At 40.3% G+C, this 12,845-nt stretch overlaps 1 protein-coding gene across 1 annotated transcript; it reads left to right on the top strand.

The window, feature by feature from the left end:
- The first annotated feature begins 768 nt into the window (after window positions 1-768).
- ehhadh (enoyl-CoA, hydratase/3-hydroxyacyl CoA dehydrogenase) lies at window positions 769-12,481 on the top strand. Its single transcript, XM_028437011.1, has 7 exons — window positions 769-959; window positions 2,453-2,556; window positions 2,742-2,911; window positions 3,065-3,176; window positions 5,882-5,986; window positions 9,457-9,798; window positions 10,936-12,481. Exons 1-7 carry the CDS (start codon window positions 886-888, stop codon window positions 12,186-12,188), a joined length of 2,160 nt encoding a protein of 719 aa, XP_028292812.1. The 5' UTR covers window positions 769-885; the 3' UTR covers window positions 12,189-12,481.
- Window positions 12,482-12,845: the final 364 nt, after the last annotated feature.

Genomic DNA, 12,845 nt, shown 5'->3' with positions numbered 1-12,845 from the left:
TGTCTGGTATTAAAATATAAAGCATGTGTGTCAATTTCAATTTTCAAGTTCATGGGTCAAATTCAGCCCAACAAAGCATCTAGCCCTGGCTGCTGGAAGATTTTGTTCTGAGTAAAATATTACAGCATTTTTATTTTTTTTTATTTTTAAGTTTACTTGCAACTTAATAGTTGTATTCCCTCTCACCCTCTAAATTCTCAAATATGATGGGGCTTGCTCTACCACATGATTTGCAGTATTTTGTGCAATTTTTTCCATGAAATACTGGTAAATTGCTATAAAAATTTTGCAAAAACCAGTTGCATTTTTTTTTTAGAAAATCAGTTGCAATTTTTTTTTTAATAAGTTGCATTTAATAAAAATAATATATATATATATATTTTTTTTAGAAAATTAGTTGCAAATTTAATGAATTTAGATCAATTTCTTAACATTCAGGAATAAGAGACTTACAATATTTTTCACATGTGAAAGTACATGTATTTTTCTGGTCCAGCCAATTTGAGATGAAACTGGGTCAAATGTGGCCCTTGAACTAAAACTATTTTGACACCCCAGCATTTAAATTAGTTAAATTAGCTCAGCATTTAACGTATTTATTTTTGATGAGTAGGTCCGTCAGCAGAGCGCGGGGATGGTGGCGGTAATGCGCTCTCAAAGTGGTTGACAACCGCTATGAAAAACCACCGAAGAAGAAAATACGGAAGTAGAAGAAGAAGAAGACGGGGATTCTTTTACTGTATCTGGCAACTCAAATGTTGTGTCGTAGCCTCCGATAGTAGGCGTGTTCTACATGCTAATGTTTAATGTTTCTACACAGTTTCAAAGTTCAGTCTGCGTTCACTGACTGATTGTTCCGTCTTTCCGTGGTTCCTTTCTCCCACTATGGCGCAGTTCTCACGGGTCTCTGGTTCTGTTGGTCTCATCACTTTACAAAACCCTCCCGTTAACGCGCTCAGGTGAGCTGCAGATATAACGTTGTTTACTTCATTAAGTAATAATATATAGTAACACACACGTGCTTTACTTGCAGAAACTGATCACGTGAAGGGTTTGTATTAGTCTGCAGTCAAAGAAATGGGTTTGATCACGTGTTTTGTTTGGATCAGTTTAAAATAATGCGTGTGATTGGAGGTCGTTTTGCCACAAGGTGGCGACAGAGATTTACTTTTTAGTTGTCATGCCAAAGGTAAACAATTACAAACGCCTTTTTTTTTTTTATAATAAAAAAAATAATAAAGCATGTCTAGTAATGACTTTTTATGTATTTTTGTAGTTTAAATCTGTTAATTTTATTGGCTTATCTTTCTACAGCTGTTATTAGCACACCACATGAAAAAATATTGACACATATAGAAAAGCTGAAAAATGTACTTAATGCCAAAATAAAGTGTTTCTGGTTGTATTTGTCTGGCTTTGAATAGCTTATATTATCAAAATGAATTTCACATCTTTTAAAAACGCGGTTTTACCTGATACGGAAATTATGAAAGGCTTTAATTTCACACATCGTTGTTATATCCCATTTCAGTCAGTCTTTCCCTATTGTTAGAATAAAAAAAAAATCAATTTAAGGGTGTAAAAGACAGATTAAATCATTTTCAAATTTAATAGTGGGTTATTTTACAAAATATAAACTACTTGTTTATGGTCATTCATGTGTGTTTAGTTGGTAATACATTGGGTTTTCTAGTTCATTCAACAGTTTTTGCTGTTTATAATAAAATATGAAAGAAAAAAAACAAACAAGTCATCTTCTGCTCCTTAAGTTTAATACTTCAGTATTTTGTCTACAGTTTCTCCTTCCAAGGTGACAGTCTTTCATATCAACAGCTTAATAAACATAAACTCAGTCACACTCTGACCAATGTTTTCTTGAGTTTGCGCTTGTAAGATTTACTGTCGTCTGTCATTTTAATCCTTCATCCAGTATGATATACATTAACAAATGATCTGAGAGGCAGTGAAGATTCAAAGTACAATTCATCTTGCCAAGCTCACAAAGGAGAAATATAATCGGCTACTATAAAGCCACATTTATGAAGAAGGTGTAAGCAGTTTAGTTTTTATTCTTTCATCAATTGTGTTTTGTGATTGTACCTTTGTTTTATCAAATATAAAAAAACATTGCTTAACAACTTTTTTCATTGATTTTAGCACTTTAATATTCGCAGATATAAAATGCACGACACTTTAAATGTATTAACATTAGGATCTATTCATCTCTCAGTAAAGAAAAACATATTAATATAAAATTAATTCTACAAAGCAAGGACTTCTTCTGGGGAAAAAGCTAATAAGACTGCTTAATGTTTAATTGAGTAAACAAATGAAGCGTTTTCATACATTTACACACATTAGGTTTGACACTGAATAAAAATGAAGCAACATTTATTTGTGTTAAAAGCAGAATGCAAAGCGTAATATTTCTCTTGTTTTTTGTTTTTTCCAGTGCGGCAGTGAGACAAGGCATCGTCGATACAGTGAATAAAGCTCTGCAGGAGCCGGAGGTGAAGTCTGTGGTCATCTGTGGGCAGAATAAAGTCTTCTGTGGTGGTATGGGTGATCGTGTTTACCTTTAGCTTTACCAAATGCTTTCACAAGCATCCCGTATGACTGAAAAACACAAAACTGTCATTAGTGTGAATCAAAATTGCCTAAAAGAAGTCAATATAATAAGTAGATCAGTGTAAAGTTTTCTGGTTTTTGTTTCTTAGTTTGATCCTTGTGTGATTTAACAGGAGCTGACATCAAATCATTCAGGGGAGTCATGACTGGGCCTCCACTAATACCAATGATCCACGCCATCGAGGCCTCAACCAAACCAGTAGTAGCTGCCATAGAGGGAATCGCTTTAGGCGGAGGCCTTGAGTTAGCCCTCGCCTGCCATTATCGCATCTCACACACCAAAGTTAGTGTTTCTACATTTCTCACAATCTGCTGAGCTGCACATTTCAGGTTACGCAGCAAACTTGTGAATTCTTGAGAGTATTTGGGGTTTAGGGTGAAGAAGATACATGTCTGATTTGGATTGTTTTGTTCACAAATTTGAATCTATTTTCAGGCTCGACTGGGTCTTCCTGAGGTGACTCTGGGCCTTCTGCCAGCTGCAGCAGGAAGCCAGCGTCTGCCCCGCCTCATCGGAATAACGGCTGCCCTAGACCTCATCACCACAGGTAGAGACCAGGGGTTGCCTTTAAACAGACACATGCTGGATGTGTTGCTGCACACAGTCTGTGTTAAAAATGGCACACTGAGGTTAAACATCTTCGTTGATTCTAAACCTCTGAAAGTTCCGAAAGCATTTTAAGTGAGAAAGTGACCAAGTAGAATATCAACATGTGCTCATTTGATCGATAAAACTTGCAGAAACACATTTCATGTTGATATTTTGGAGATTTTCGGAGAACCACCATTGTGCTACTGACAAAACTTCCGATTAACTTCAAAACAAGAGCCTTATTTACAAAGGAGTTAAAAAACTAATGTAAGACAGGAAGAGATGCTTTTTTTTATTTAAACGACTTTTAGCTTGAAGCTGGTCCCAGGGCGATTTTACGTTCCGCTCACAATGCATCATGGGGCAGCTGAGTATGACTCGTGTGCCCACAGTGCGTACTTCAAAAATGTCCCGATATAGTATATGTCCAGGAATTTCTCACATACTCAATTTTATCTAATGTGAATGCACTACATTTTGACGTCAGACTTTCTATGAGTAGTATGTTAGTATGCCATTGCGAATAGGCTTTACACGATCAGGATTTTTGGGCGGATCACCGTTCACCAAATTGGTCGCATATGAGAGTCATTTTTCAGTGTGTGCAAGTGAAAATTTCATCTGGTCGCATCTGTGCGAGTGCGGTGACTTTATTTTGAAAATCCAAAAGGAGGAAACGGGGAGTTACACGCTGAGTCGTCCAGGCACGCGTAGCAAAAGAGTGCATGAGGGGCGCGCCTAGTGGACGTGGGGCGGGGCTGATGGGGAAGAACGCGCCAAGCAGATGGACACACGCAGCGAGGGCCAGTCTTCATACTGATATTGTGGATGACCTCATCAGAATCAGAACTGATGGACTATGATGCCAGGCCAGATGTTCAGCTGTGGTTCTCCCAGGGGAAGAGGGTTAGGAGACCCCCTCTGATTTGAATTCCATGGGGTAAATCAATGCAGATGCTAAGTTGGTTATGCTACTGTTAAGGTAATTCAAGTACAGCATTTCTGCAAATTAAAAAAAAACAGAATACATGTAACCTGTTGTTATGCTTTTCTGTTATTTAAAACATTTTTGTTACGTCTTCTTTTAAAACCAGTGCCACCACTGAAAAAGTTTGTGTAGAGCCCTGCGATGGTGTCCTGAATACCCCTGCACTAGAGAGAAACCCTCTGGATGGGATGTTTGTAGTAAAACATGTAGTTCCATTAAACTTTTAAAGACTGACAGGTACAACCACTCACAGAAGAAACCTTACAATTTAGATCGTAAAGAATTATGTGAACATCCACACCGGAGTGTACCCTTTACAATGTAATGTTGGATGTGTGTTTGATGCACACACTCTAAGCTGTGATATGGATTATTCTGTGACTGTGTGTAAATCACAGACTGAGCTGGAGTGTGTCTTTACTCGTCGGGGCGTGGATGTGGCTGAAATACTCACATTTGTATCTGTGATCAAATATTTGTTTCAGCGTTTTAAAACTCATTGTTTTACAAATATTGCGCTGGATCCTCGGCTCCTTGGGGCTTTCTCGGGTGTGTGTGTGGGGAGCGCTGGCTGCCTCTTGGCTTGGGATCTCGGGGGCATCTGAGGGGCTGCTCGGTCGTGGAGGGGGTGGCCTGGGGCTCCTTGGCCCCCGCTCTTTCTGCTGGCCTGGCTGCATCTTAGGGCCCGGGGCGGCGCTTGGGTTTGCAGAAGTGGTGTGTGTGCGTGGTCCTTTAACTGCGAATGAATGCCCTAGTCGCTTGACCATGTGCGGAGTGAGGGAGCGTCTGTGACCGGAGCAGATCGATTAGAAGCTGTATGCCGTGTTGAATGATTAGAAAAATAAAAGTTGCAGCTGTTGAATTAAACCGGAGTCCCATGTCATACTCAATAACTGTTGTGAAACAAGGGAGTTAACGCCGAAGCTGAGAATAGCTTCGGCCCCCGGAGCGAAGTTAGACTCCCAGGTGTACAGCGGAGGTGAAGCCACTCTCCATTTTAACAAGTGTGCACACATATACAAACAAACACACACACTAACAGCAGATGCTGCTCCAGCTTTCAGAGTCGGTAGACTGGGGTAGAAGTCCGACGCTCAGCCGCTTCGCTCCAACCAAGAGATATTTTTGCCGTTTGTTTTCACTTTTGTGCACAAATTTGAGTGAAATAAAGCCGTGTCACGTAAAGCAAACAACTCTTCGATGTAAATGACAAGATATAACAATGCAATGGCAGCATCTATAGAATGTGTCATCACAACAATGATGTCATTGATTGGATCGGCAAGTTAAGACGTTACAGCCGATCACATTAATGGCATAAAATGCAAAATATCGGCCGATCCAATACAGCCGATCAGATCGGTGTAAAGCCTAATTTCGAACCCAGCCACATCCATATGTACTTTTACTTATTTCTCAAAAGATTTGTTAACGTCGCACTGCAGTTCAGTTTTATGACCAGCAGAGGTCAGCATCAGATCAGTTCAACAAGAAAAATTGAGATTTATTTCTTCATATGAGAAATTGGCTGGACCTCTGTAACTGTGACACTCTCCTTCAATTTCATTGCATTTGCATGGTTTATATTTGATATCCTGCACTTGAATTTCTGATGTGGGGAAACCAATTTATTCACAAGTAATGTATCCCTCTGACTGTCATGTCTCCCTCAGGGCGTCATGTGACTGCTGCTGAGGCACTGCAGCTTGGAATCGTGGATCACGTCACTGATCAAAATACTGTAGATGTGGCTCTGAAGTTTGCCTCTTCTGTTGCCGGTGAGATTTAATAAGAAATGAGAAAATTGTGACAGTTATACATGCTTCATGACTGTGTGAGATTTGCTCCGATGCCTTCACTGCTTTTTCTTCATTATTGAAAAGAGTAAAACGGGACATATGTCCTAAGAATAGGCCTTCAGCAGACATTGCAGGCTCTCGTTCCTGTCTATTAGTTTAATTCTTCCCATTTAGACTCCATCCCGCTAACAGTTACAGTATGTCATCAAACTCCCAGCAGGGAATCAAAGAAGCATTCAATAAATGCTGCTGTAATTTTTTATTCATTGGACTTGTTAGAAGTGTAGCAGCCATTTTATTATTGTTGACTAATCCACACAACACCACCCACTCTGCCGTTTGCTTTTCTGTGTCGGAATGTTCGATGGAAAGGTTCCTTCAGCAGTGACTGAATTGTCCAAGAGCTTTTCAGTTCTCTGCATGAAACAAACACAATGGGGGACTGCGTTTGTTATTATTTTTTTCCCCTAGTTTGTTATTGTGAGCTCGATGGTGCAACGATTTCCTGAACTCCATATGTGTACAGAGAACTTAAGCCTCGGGTGTAAAACGCGGTAAATGCAAACAGTTATGTCTCCAAAACTGCACTAAAAGCTAAAGATTTTACAACTGAAATATGTGTGCACTCTTCTTGTGCAAGAGCCTTTATCCCTCACTACTTTGCCAAGATGAATTTGAGTGGGTGAGAAAGTGAGTGTTGTTTGTAAAGCCGAGGCTTAGAGTGAGTCAGATAGAAAGAACCAACAGCACACAAGAGAGCCTGTTCAGATCAACTGATCAACAGTTCAGTCAACATAGGGTCATTTCATGTCATTTCACAAATGGCCCCAATTCTGAAATTTTTACCAATTATTCCCCAATTACTCGATTGGCACACTGTACATTTTTAGTTTGATCGGATCAATACTTTTTGAGATACGGCTAATTTAGTGAGGGGATGTGTTGATTTTCGCTCACCCTTTTTTTTTTTTTTTTCCATTTTCAGCTTCTAATATCTCAGGAACTACATCACATAGGAAACTAAAGTTTGGTATAGTAATTTAGATCTACCTACTCTCTCAGAATATACAAAAATATATGCTTTACATCCTATCTGGTGGACCTACCAACCCCTCAAATTGGGATAAACGTTTGTCCGGTTTTCAGGCTGGAACATGTTTGGACCTTCAGTAAACATCTTTGCATATGTCTCAGCTCCCTGTAATTTGATGAGCTTTTGAGCTATGTACATAGACTGTTAAAATCACTAATGATTAGTCACATACATGCATTGGTTCTTGGGTGACAGTCTATTGAAATCCAATTTTTTTTTTTTTTACTATATTAATTGGCTCATAACTGCATGTGGGAATGTTTTAATTTATAGTATGAAGGTTTCTCTTTCTTGAGATATAAAACAATTTGGTAAGATTTTACTTGAAGTTTATACATAAGGCTGACATTATGCTGTCATTAGCATGAATGAGGTGTCATGAAGGCTGTCATTAAGTGTTGTTCGCTAAATTATGACACTGTTGGAACTGTGTTGGTGTTTTTTTGGGTTAGGGTAATGAACAACACTTAATGACAGCCTTCATGACACCTTATTAATGCTAATAACAGGTGTCATGTCATAATAATGACAGTGTAATGTCAGCCTTATGTATTAAACTTCAAGTAAAGTGTTACCAACAATTTTTCTTTATGCAACTTCTTCAGTTGTATTCTGGACTCCAACTTTGGGGCTGATTTACTACTCGCTGTTATTGAAAATCCTTTACATGAGGTCATTGTAGCTTGTCTCTGTGTCTTGTAATCATTTATTTTTTGCTCGTAACATAAAGTGCGTGGGATAGCCTGAAAATGTGTTGAAAAGACATGGAATTACCCTATACGTTTCTAAAAGTGTGATAAACTGTTGATTCCAGTTCTGTCATTAAGGGATGTCCTACTTTGTGGTTCTGTGCAGGCTACAGCTGACTGGGGCGGAGTCGAGCGAGTGATCAAACACAAGCTCATTTTTGCAGAAAAAAAGCCTTGGTGCATGTGTGGCATTTTACTTGCACTCACGCAGACTCGCACTCGGGAATCTCTCGCTTGTGACAAGATTAAGGGTTTTTTTTTTTCACCCCACCCCGGCGGTTGCAACATCTGCCTGCTACATCTGTCTGTACAGCCAGGATTCCCCCCTTTGCTGCACAGAAAATCCACAGCTAAACCATTTACAGATTAACGGCTGCCATAATACTCAGCTAAATTACACAGGGATCACATCACTCTTCCACTTCCCAACAAATTCACTTCATATTGTTGACGGTGTATGCATCCGACTGGTACACGGTAAACACCACACCTGCCTTTTTATTCACTCCACTGGATAAAAGAGTTTGTTATGGGGGCTGGTGTGGGTAACGTTAATCAGATGTGGCTGCTTCGCCTTAAAGCATCGCCATGGTGACCCAGTTTGGTCCGTATTCATGGTCCGTGTGTAATTCAGTGGAGCTGTGAACGGTTCTGTCTACTGTCCCAAGTAATAATGTCAGGAAAGGGAATAGAGTAGCTTTTTACGGAGTCTCTATACTCTCATTGCTCTGGGAAGTACTTCCATCTAAAGTTTGAGATAAAAGAATCTGAGGAGAATTTAATGTTGGATTCTCAAATATATTTTGCTAATGTGTCATAGCACACAAGCCTGAAAAAGAGCAATAAATGACAATTTTAGGAGATTTTACTCGGTAGCAAAATAAAAAAAGAAACTATTTGCTACGACGTATGAAATTCAAGGTGACGTGCACAGTTTCAACTCAACAAAAGTAAAAAAACAAACAAACCATAACAATCTGGTGTGTAGTAAAGCTTGTAGATCTTTTTTTACTTCTTGAATTTATTTTTTCTTTTGTTTTATCGGCTTTATTTTATATATTTTTTACCTTAACCCTAGAACACTATCGCTAAAATTCATCATCAACAACCCCCGCCAAAAAAACCCAAAAAAAAAAAACGTACAAGGGCAATAACACCGGAAAAAATTATTGCGCACTTCTCATTTTCGAACTCCATCAAGGTATTGATACCCTGAAGCCACACACTGAATTTGGCTATTCTGAGAAAAGCTGTTCCCATTAACACGGACGGACAGATGGACGGAGATCAAACCTATATCCCCCTTCCACACTTTGTGTCGGAGGATAATAATATAGCTTTTCTAAGGTGAAAATCACCCACCATTAGTGTTCTATGGAAAGCACGTTGAAATGTGTAGCTTTTGTTCGGGTCTCTTTTTCAATGGAAAGAGTGTTTACTTGATATTTGTAAGCATGGCTAGAAAGTTTAATCTAACTTTATTGATTTGTTTTGTTTCTATTCATCATTTGCAAAAAGGAACATGAAAGTCATTGATACAACTCAATAAAGTAATAAAAAAGATGGGGTGAATTTATGTCTCTCTAACTTCTACTTTTCTGTTTCAGGAAAGCCCCTCGATGCACGCCGCATAAGTCTGTACCCATGCCCACCCTCTGATGATACAGACGCCCTGTTTGAGGAAGCGATGCAGAGGGTGCGTCGGAGTGCCCGTGGAGCCATCGCCCCGGTTGCATGTGTCCAGGCCGTGCGTGCAGCAGCCACCCTGCCTTACGCTCAGGGTCTAGAGCGGGAGAAGGAGCTGATGGCCACTCTTTTTACCTCCGGCCAGGCCCGAGCTCTGCAGTACAGCTTCTTTGCACAGAGAGCAGTGGGAAGGTGGAGCATGCCCAGTGGAGCTCAATGGGACACCGTCGAACCTCTGCCCGTGCAGAAAACTGCTGTGATAGGTAAGGGTTAGAGAGTTATTGGATTCAGTTTTGTACGTTTCAGACTTTTGTTTTTTAATTTTGTGTAATAACTTATTTACAGTTCACATTAGTTAATGGCTTAAAACAGTGGTTCTCAAACTTTTTTGGCTCAAGTACCCCCTTTCTCTTATTTCTGAATCCAAGCAAACTATTTAAAAACAACTATAGAACATAGTGATTGAATGAATGAGTGATGACACACATTTTAAAGAATCTCATTAGTTAAATAAGTGAAAAGAAACAGTTATTATTGCTGTGGTTCCCAACCTTTTTTTTGGATCGTGACCTCATTTATATATCAAGAATTTCTGTAGACCTCAAAGACAAAATTATTTTTGGATTATTTTTTAGCTCAGATTTATTTATTTTTTGACTAAATTTTAGTTGAACTAGATTTATTTTTCAAAAAGTGAAAGTAACTAACTATATTAAATATTATTGTTCAACTGTATGTTATCACATGTTCATCTGTGGATGAAATTGGGCTATTGTGCTAACTCCGGCATATTTATGTTGATGCTTTTTGTGGTATTGAAATGGATTAAGAGTAGCTGGGTTTTTACTACCTTTGGAAATGCGCAAAAATTAAATTGCGCAGTAAAAACTGGTAATGGAAATACCTGAATTTCGATATTGAAATGTGTCACAAAAGCACGATGGAAACACTATTTCAGCAAGTACACGTCATAGAATGTGACGTACCTGGTCACATGAAAAAACATGGCGCGGTCCTTTTAGACAGAAGAGGAGACCGAGACATTTGTTAGCATTGTATTTTAAAATGATTAGTGTCACATTAGACGTGAAACAACAAAGGAACACGAAGTGTTATAAGGAGGTTCTGAGCGTCCGTCTTCCTGCAGCGAAGTCTCACAAGATGAGATTTCACAGGAGTTACGAGGCTCCTGCCCATAACAACGTTCAATGGAAACACGTTCAAAGCGCGATTATACTTTTTCGACATTTAGAAATATTGCTTTTATTTTGTGAACATCTGTAATGGAAACCCAGTTAGTGTTTTCCCTGCATGAAGGACTGGATCATGATATTTTATGTGGTTATAAAAAGCTGACATCACAAACATTTTGTGAATATTATATATATTCATTCCTGTAGGTCTCGGCACCATGGGAAGAGGCATCGTCGTGGCCCTCACCCAGGCAGGCTTTTCTGTGGTTGCTGTGGAGACGCATGAGAAGCAACTAACGCAGGCAAAGCAGGCCATTGAAGAGATGTTAATCCGAGGAGCCAAGAGACGCGGGGTCACTCCTGAGCATGATACAATCACTTACAGTCACAGCATGGAGCCCGTAGCAAACGTAGACCTGGTTATTGAAGCTGTGTTTGAAGATATGGTTCTGAAGGAGAAGGTGTTTCAGCAGCTGTCGGCGGTGTGCAAACCCGGCACTTTGCTGTGCACCAATACATCTGGACTAGACATTGATCACCTGGCCTCCAAAACCCCAAATCCAGAGCTTGTCGTTGGAATGCATTTTTTTGCTCCTGCTCATGTTATGAAGCTACTGGAGGTGGTTTATGGACGACAGTCATCTCCCCGAGCTGTAGCCACTGCCATGCAGCTGGGAAAGAAGATGGGAAAAGTCAGCGTGGCGGTGGGTAATTGCCTGGGCTTTGTGGGGAATCGCATGCTGAAGCCATACATGAATCAGGCGTTTTTCCTGTTAGAGGAAGGAGCCAGTCCTGAGCTGGTGGATCAAGCCTTAGAGGAGTTTGGATTCATCATGGGTCCCTTCAGAATGTCTGATCTCTCCGGGATTGATGTGGGCTGGAGGATAAGGAAGGAGGAGGGGCTGGCGGTGCCTGATCAAAGGACGGGGCAAATACCTCGGATGCAGAAGGGTTGCAGGTACAGTCCTGTGGGAGATCTGATCTGTGAGCAAGGCAGGTTTGGACAAAAAACGGGCCAAGGATGGTATCGGTACGACAAACCTGGCGGTAGAGTTGCTAGGCCTGACCCTTGGATGCAGACATTCTTGAATCAGTACCGAGCCACTCATGGTTTGGTGCCGCGCCGCATTGACCCCAAAGAGGTGCTGGAGCGGTGCCTGTACGCCCTGATCAATGAGGGTTTCCAGACCCTGGAGGAGGGAATAGCTGCAGCACCCGAAGACATAGACGTCATCTATGTGTTTGGCTACAGCTGGCCGCAGCACAGAGGAGGCCCCATGTTCTACGCTGACATGGTCGGGTTGGAGAAGATCATGGACAGGCTGGAGCACTACCACCAGGCTCACCCTGATGTGCCCAGCCTGCAGCCATGCAACCTCCTGAGGAAGCTGGTGGCCATTGGTAGCCCTCCAATCCACAAGTGGAGCCAAGTCATGAAGACACTGCGCAGCCAGCTTTAAAATCCTTTCAAATTTACATGAATATGCTAATGAATGTAAAATATACCTGCACTTTTCTACTGCAAACATGTTAATAGATACAGCTGTTGATTTGCAGCCTAAAAACAAACAAAGAAAAATCATATTAAACCTAATAACCTGTAATCCACACAGTTATGTATACTGTAAGTGATTTTTGGTGGCTACAGATTAGTCATCCTTTCTGAATCATTGACACTACATCTCTGTGAACCGCATATGTGTTATTTTTGTCAGATGTTGAACAAATGTGCATTAAAACACATACAAGCAAACTGTTACAATGTTTTCATTAATAATCTTTGGATTAGGGAGAAATACCAGTATCAGTTATCAGTCAAATGAGTTGTAAAATATTGGATATCGGCCAAAAATCTAATATTGTGCATAAAAGCTGCTCTGCTGATGGTGATCTCCAGTGTGTTGAGTTGCTGTCTTCTGCTGACTCAGCCCTGTATGCTTTTATATGAACAGCTTTTATATAAATCAATGGCTTCTTTTTCAAGGTAATGCACTACAGCACTGAGCAGATGTTTGTGTTTCCTGCCTAGAGAAGTGGCTGAAGAATGTTCCCTGAGATGTGCATTGTGCAGAATGATGGGTCTATTTGCCTGAGGCACAATGTTATGTGGAACATTT

This window comes from Gouania willdenowi, chromosome 21, assembly GCF_900634775.1.
Source record: "Gouania willdenowi chromosome 21, fGouWil2.1, whole genome shotgun sequence".
Taxonomy (NCBI): Eukaryota; Metazoa; Chordata; class Actinopteri; order Blenniiformes; family Gobiesocidae; genus Gouania; species Gouania willdenowi.
This window is presented reverse-complemented; position numbering and strand designations above follow the sequence as displayed.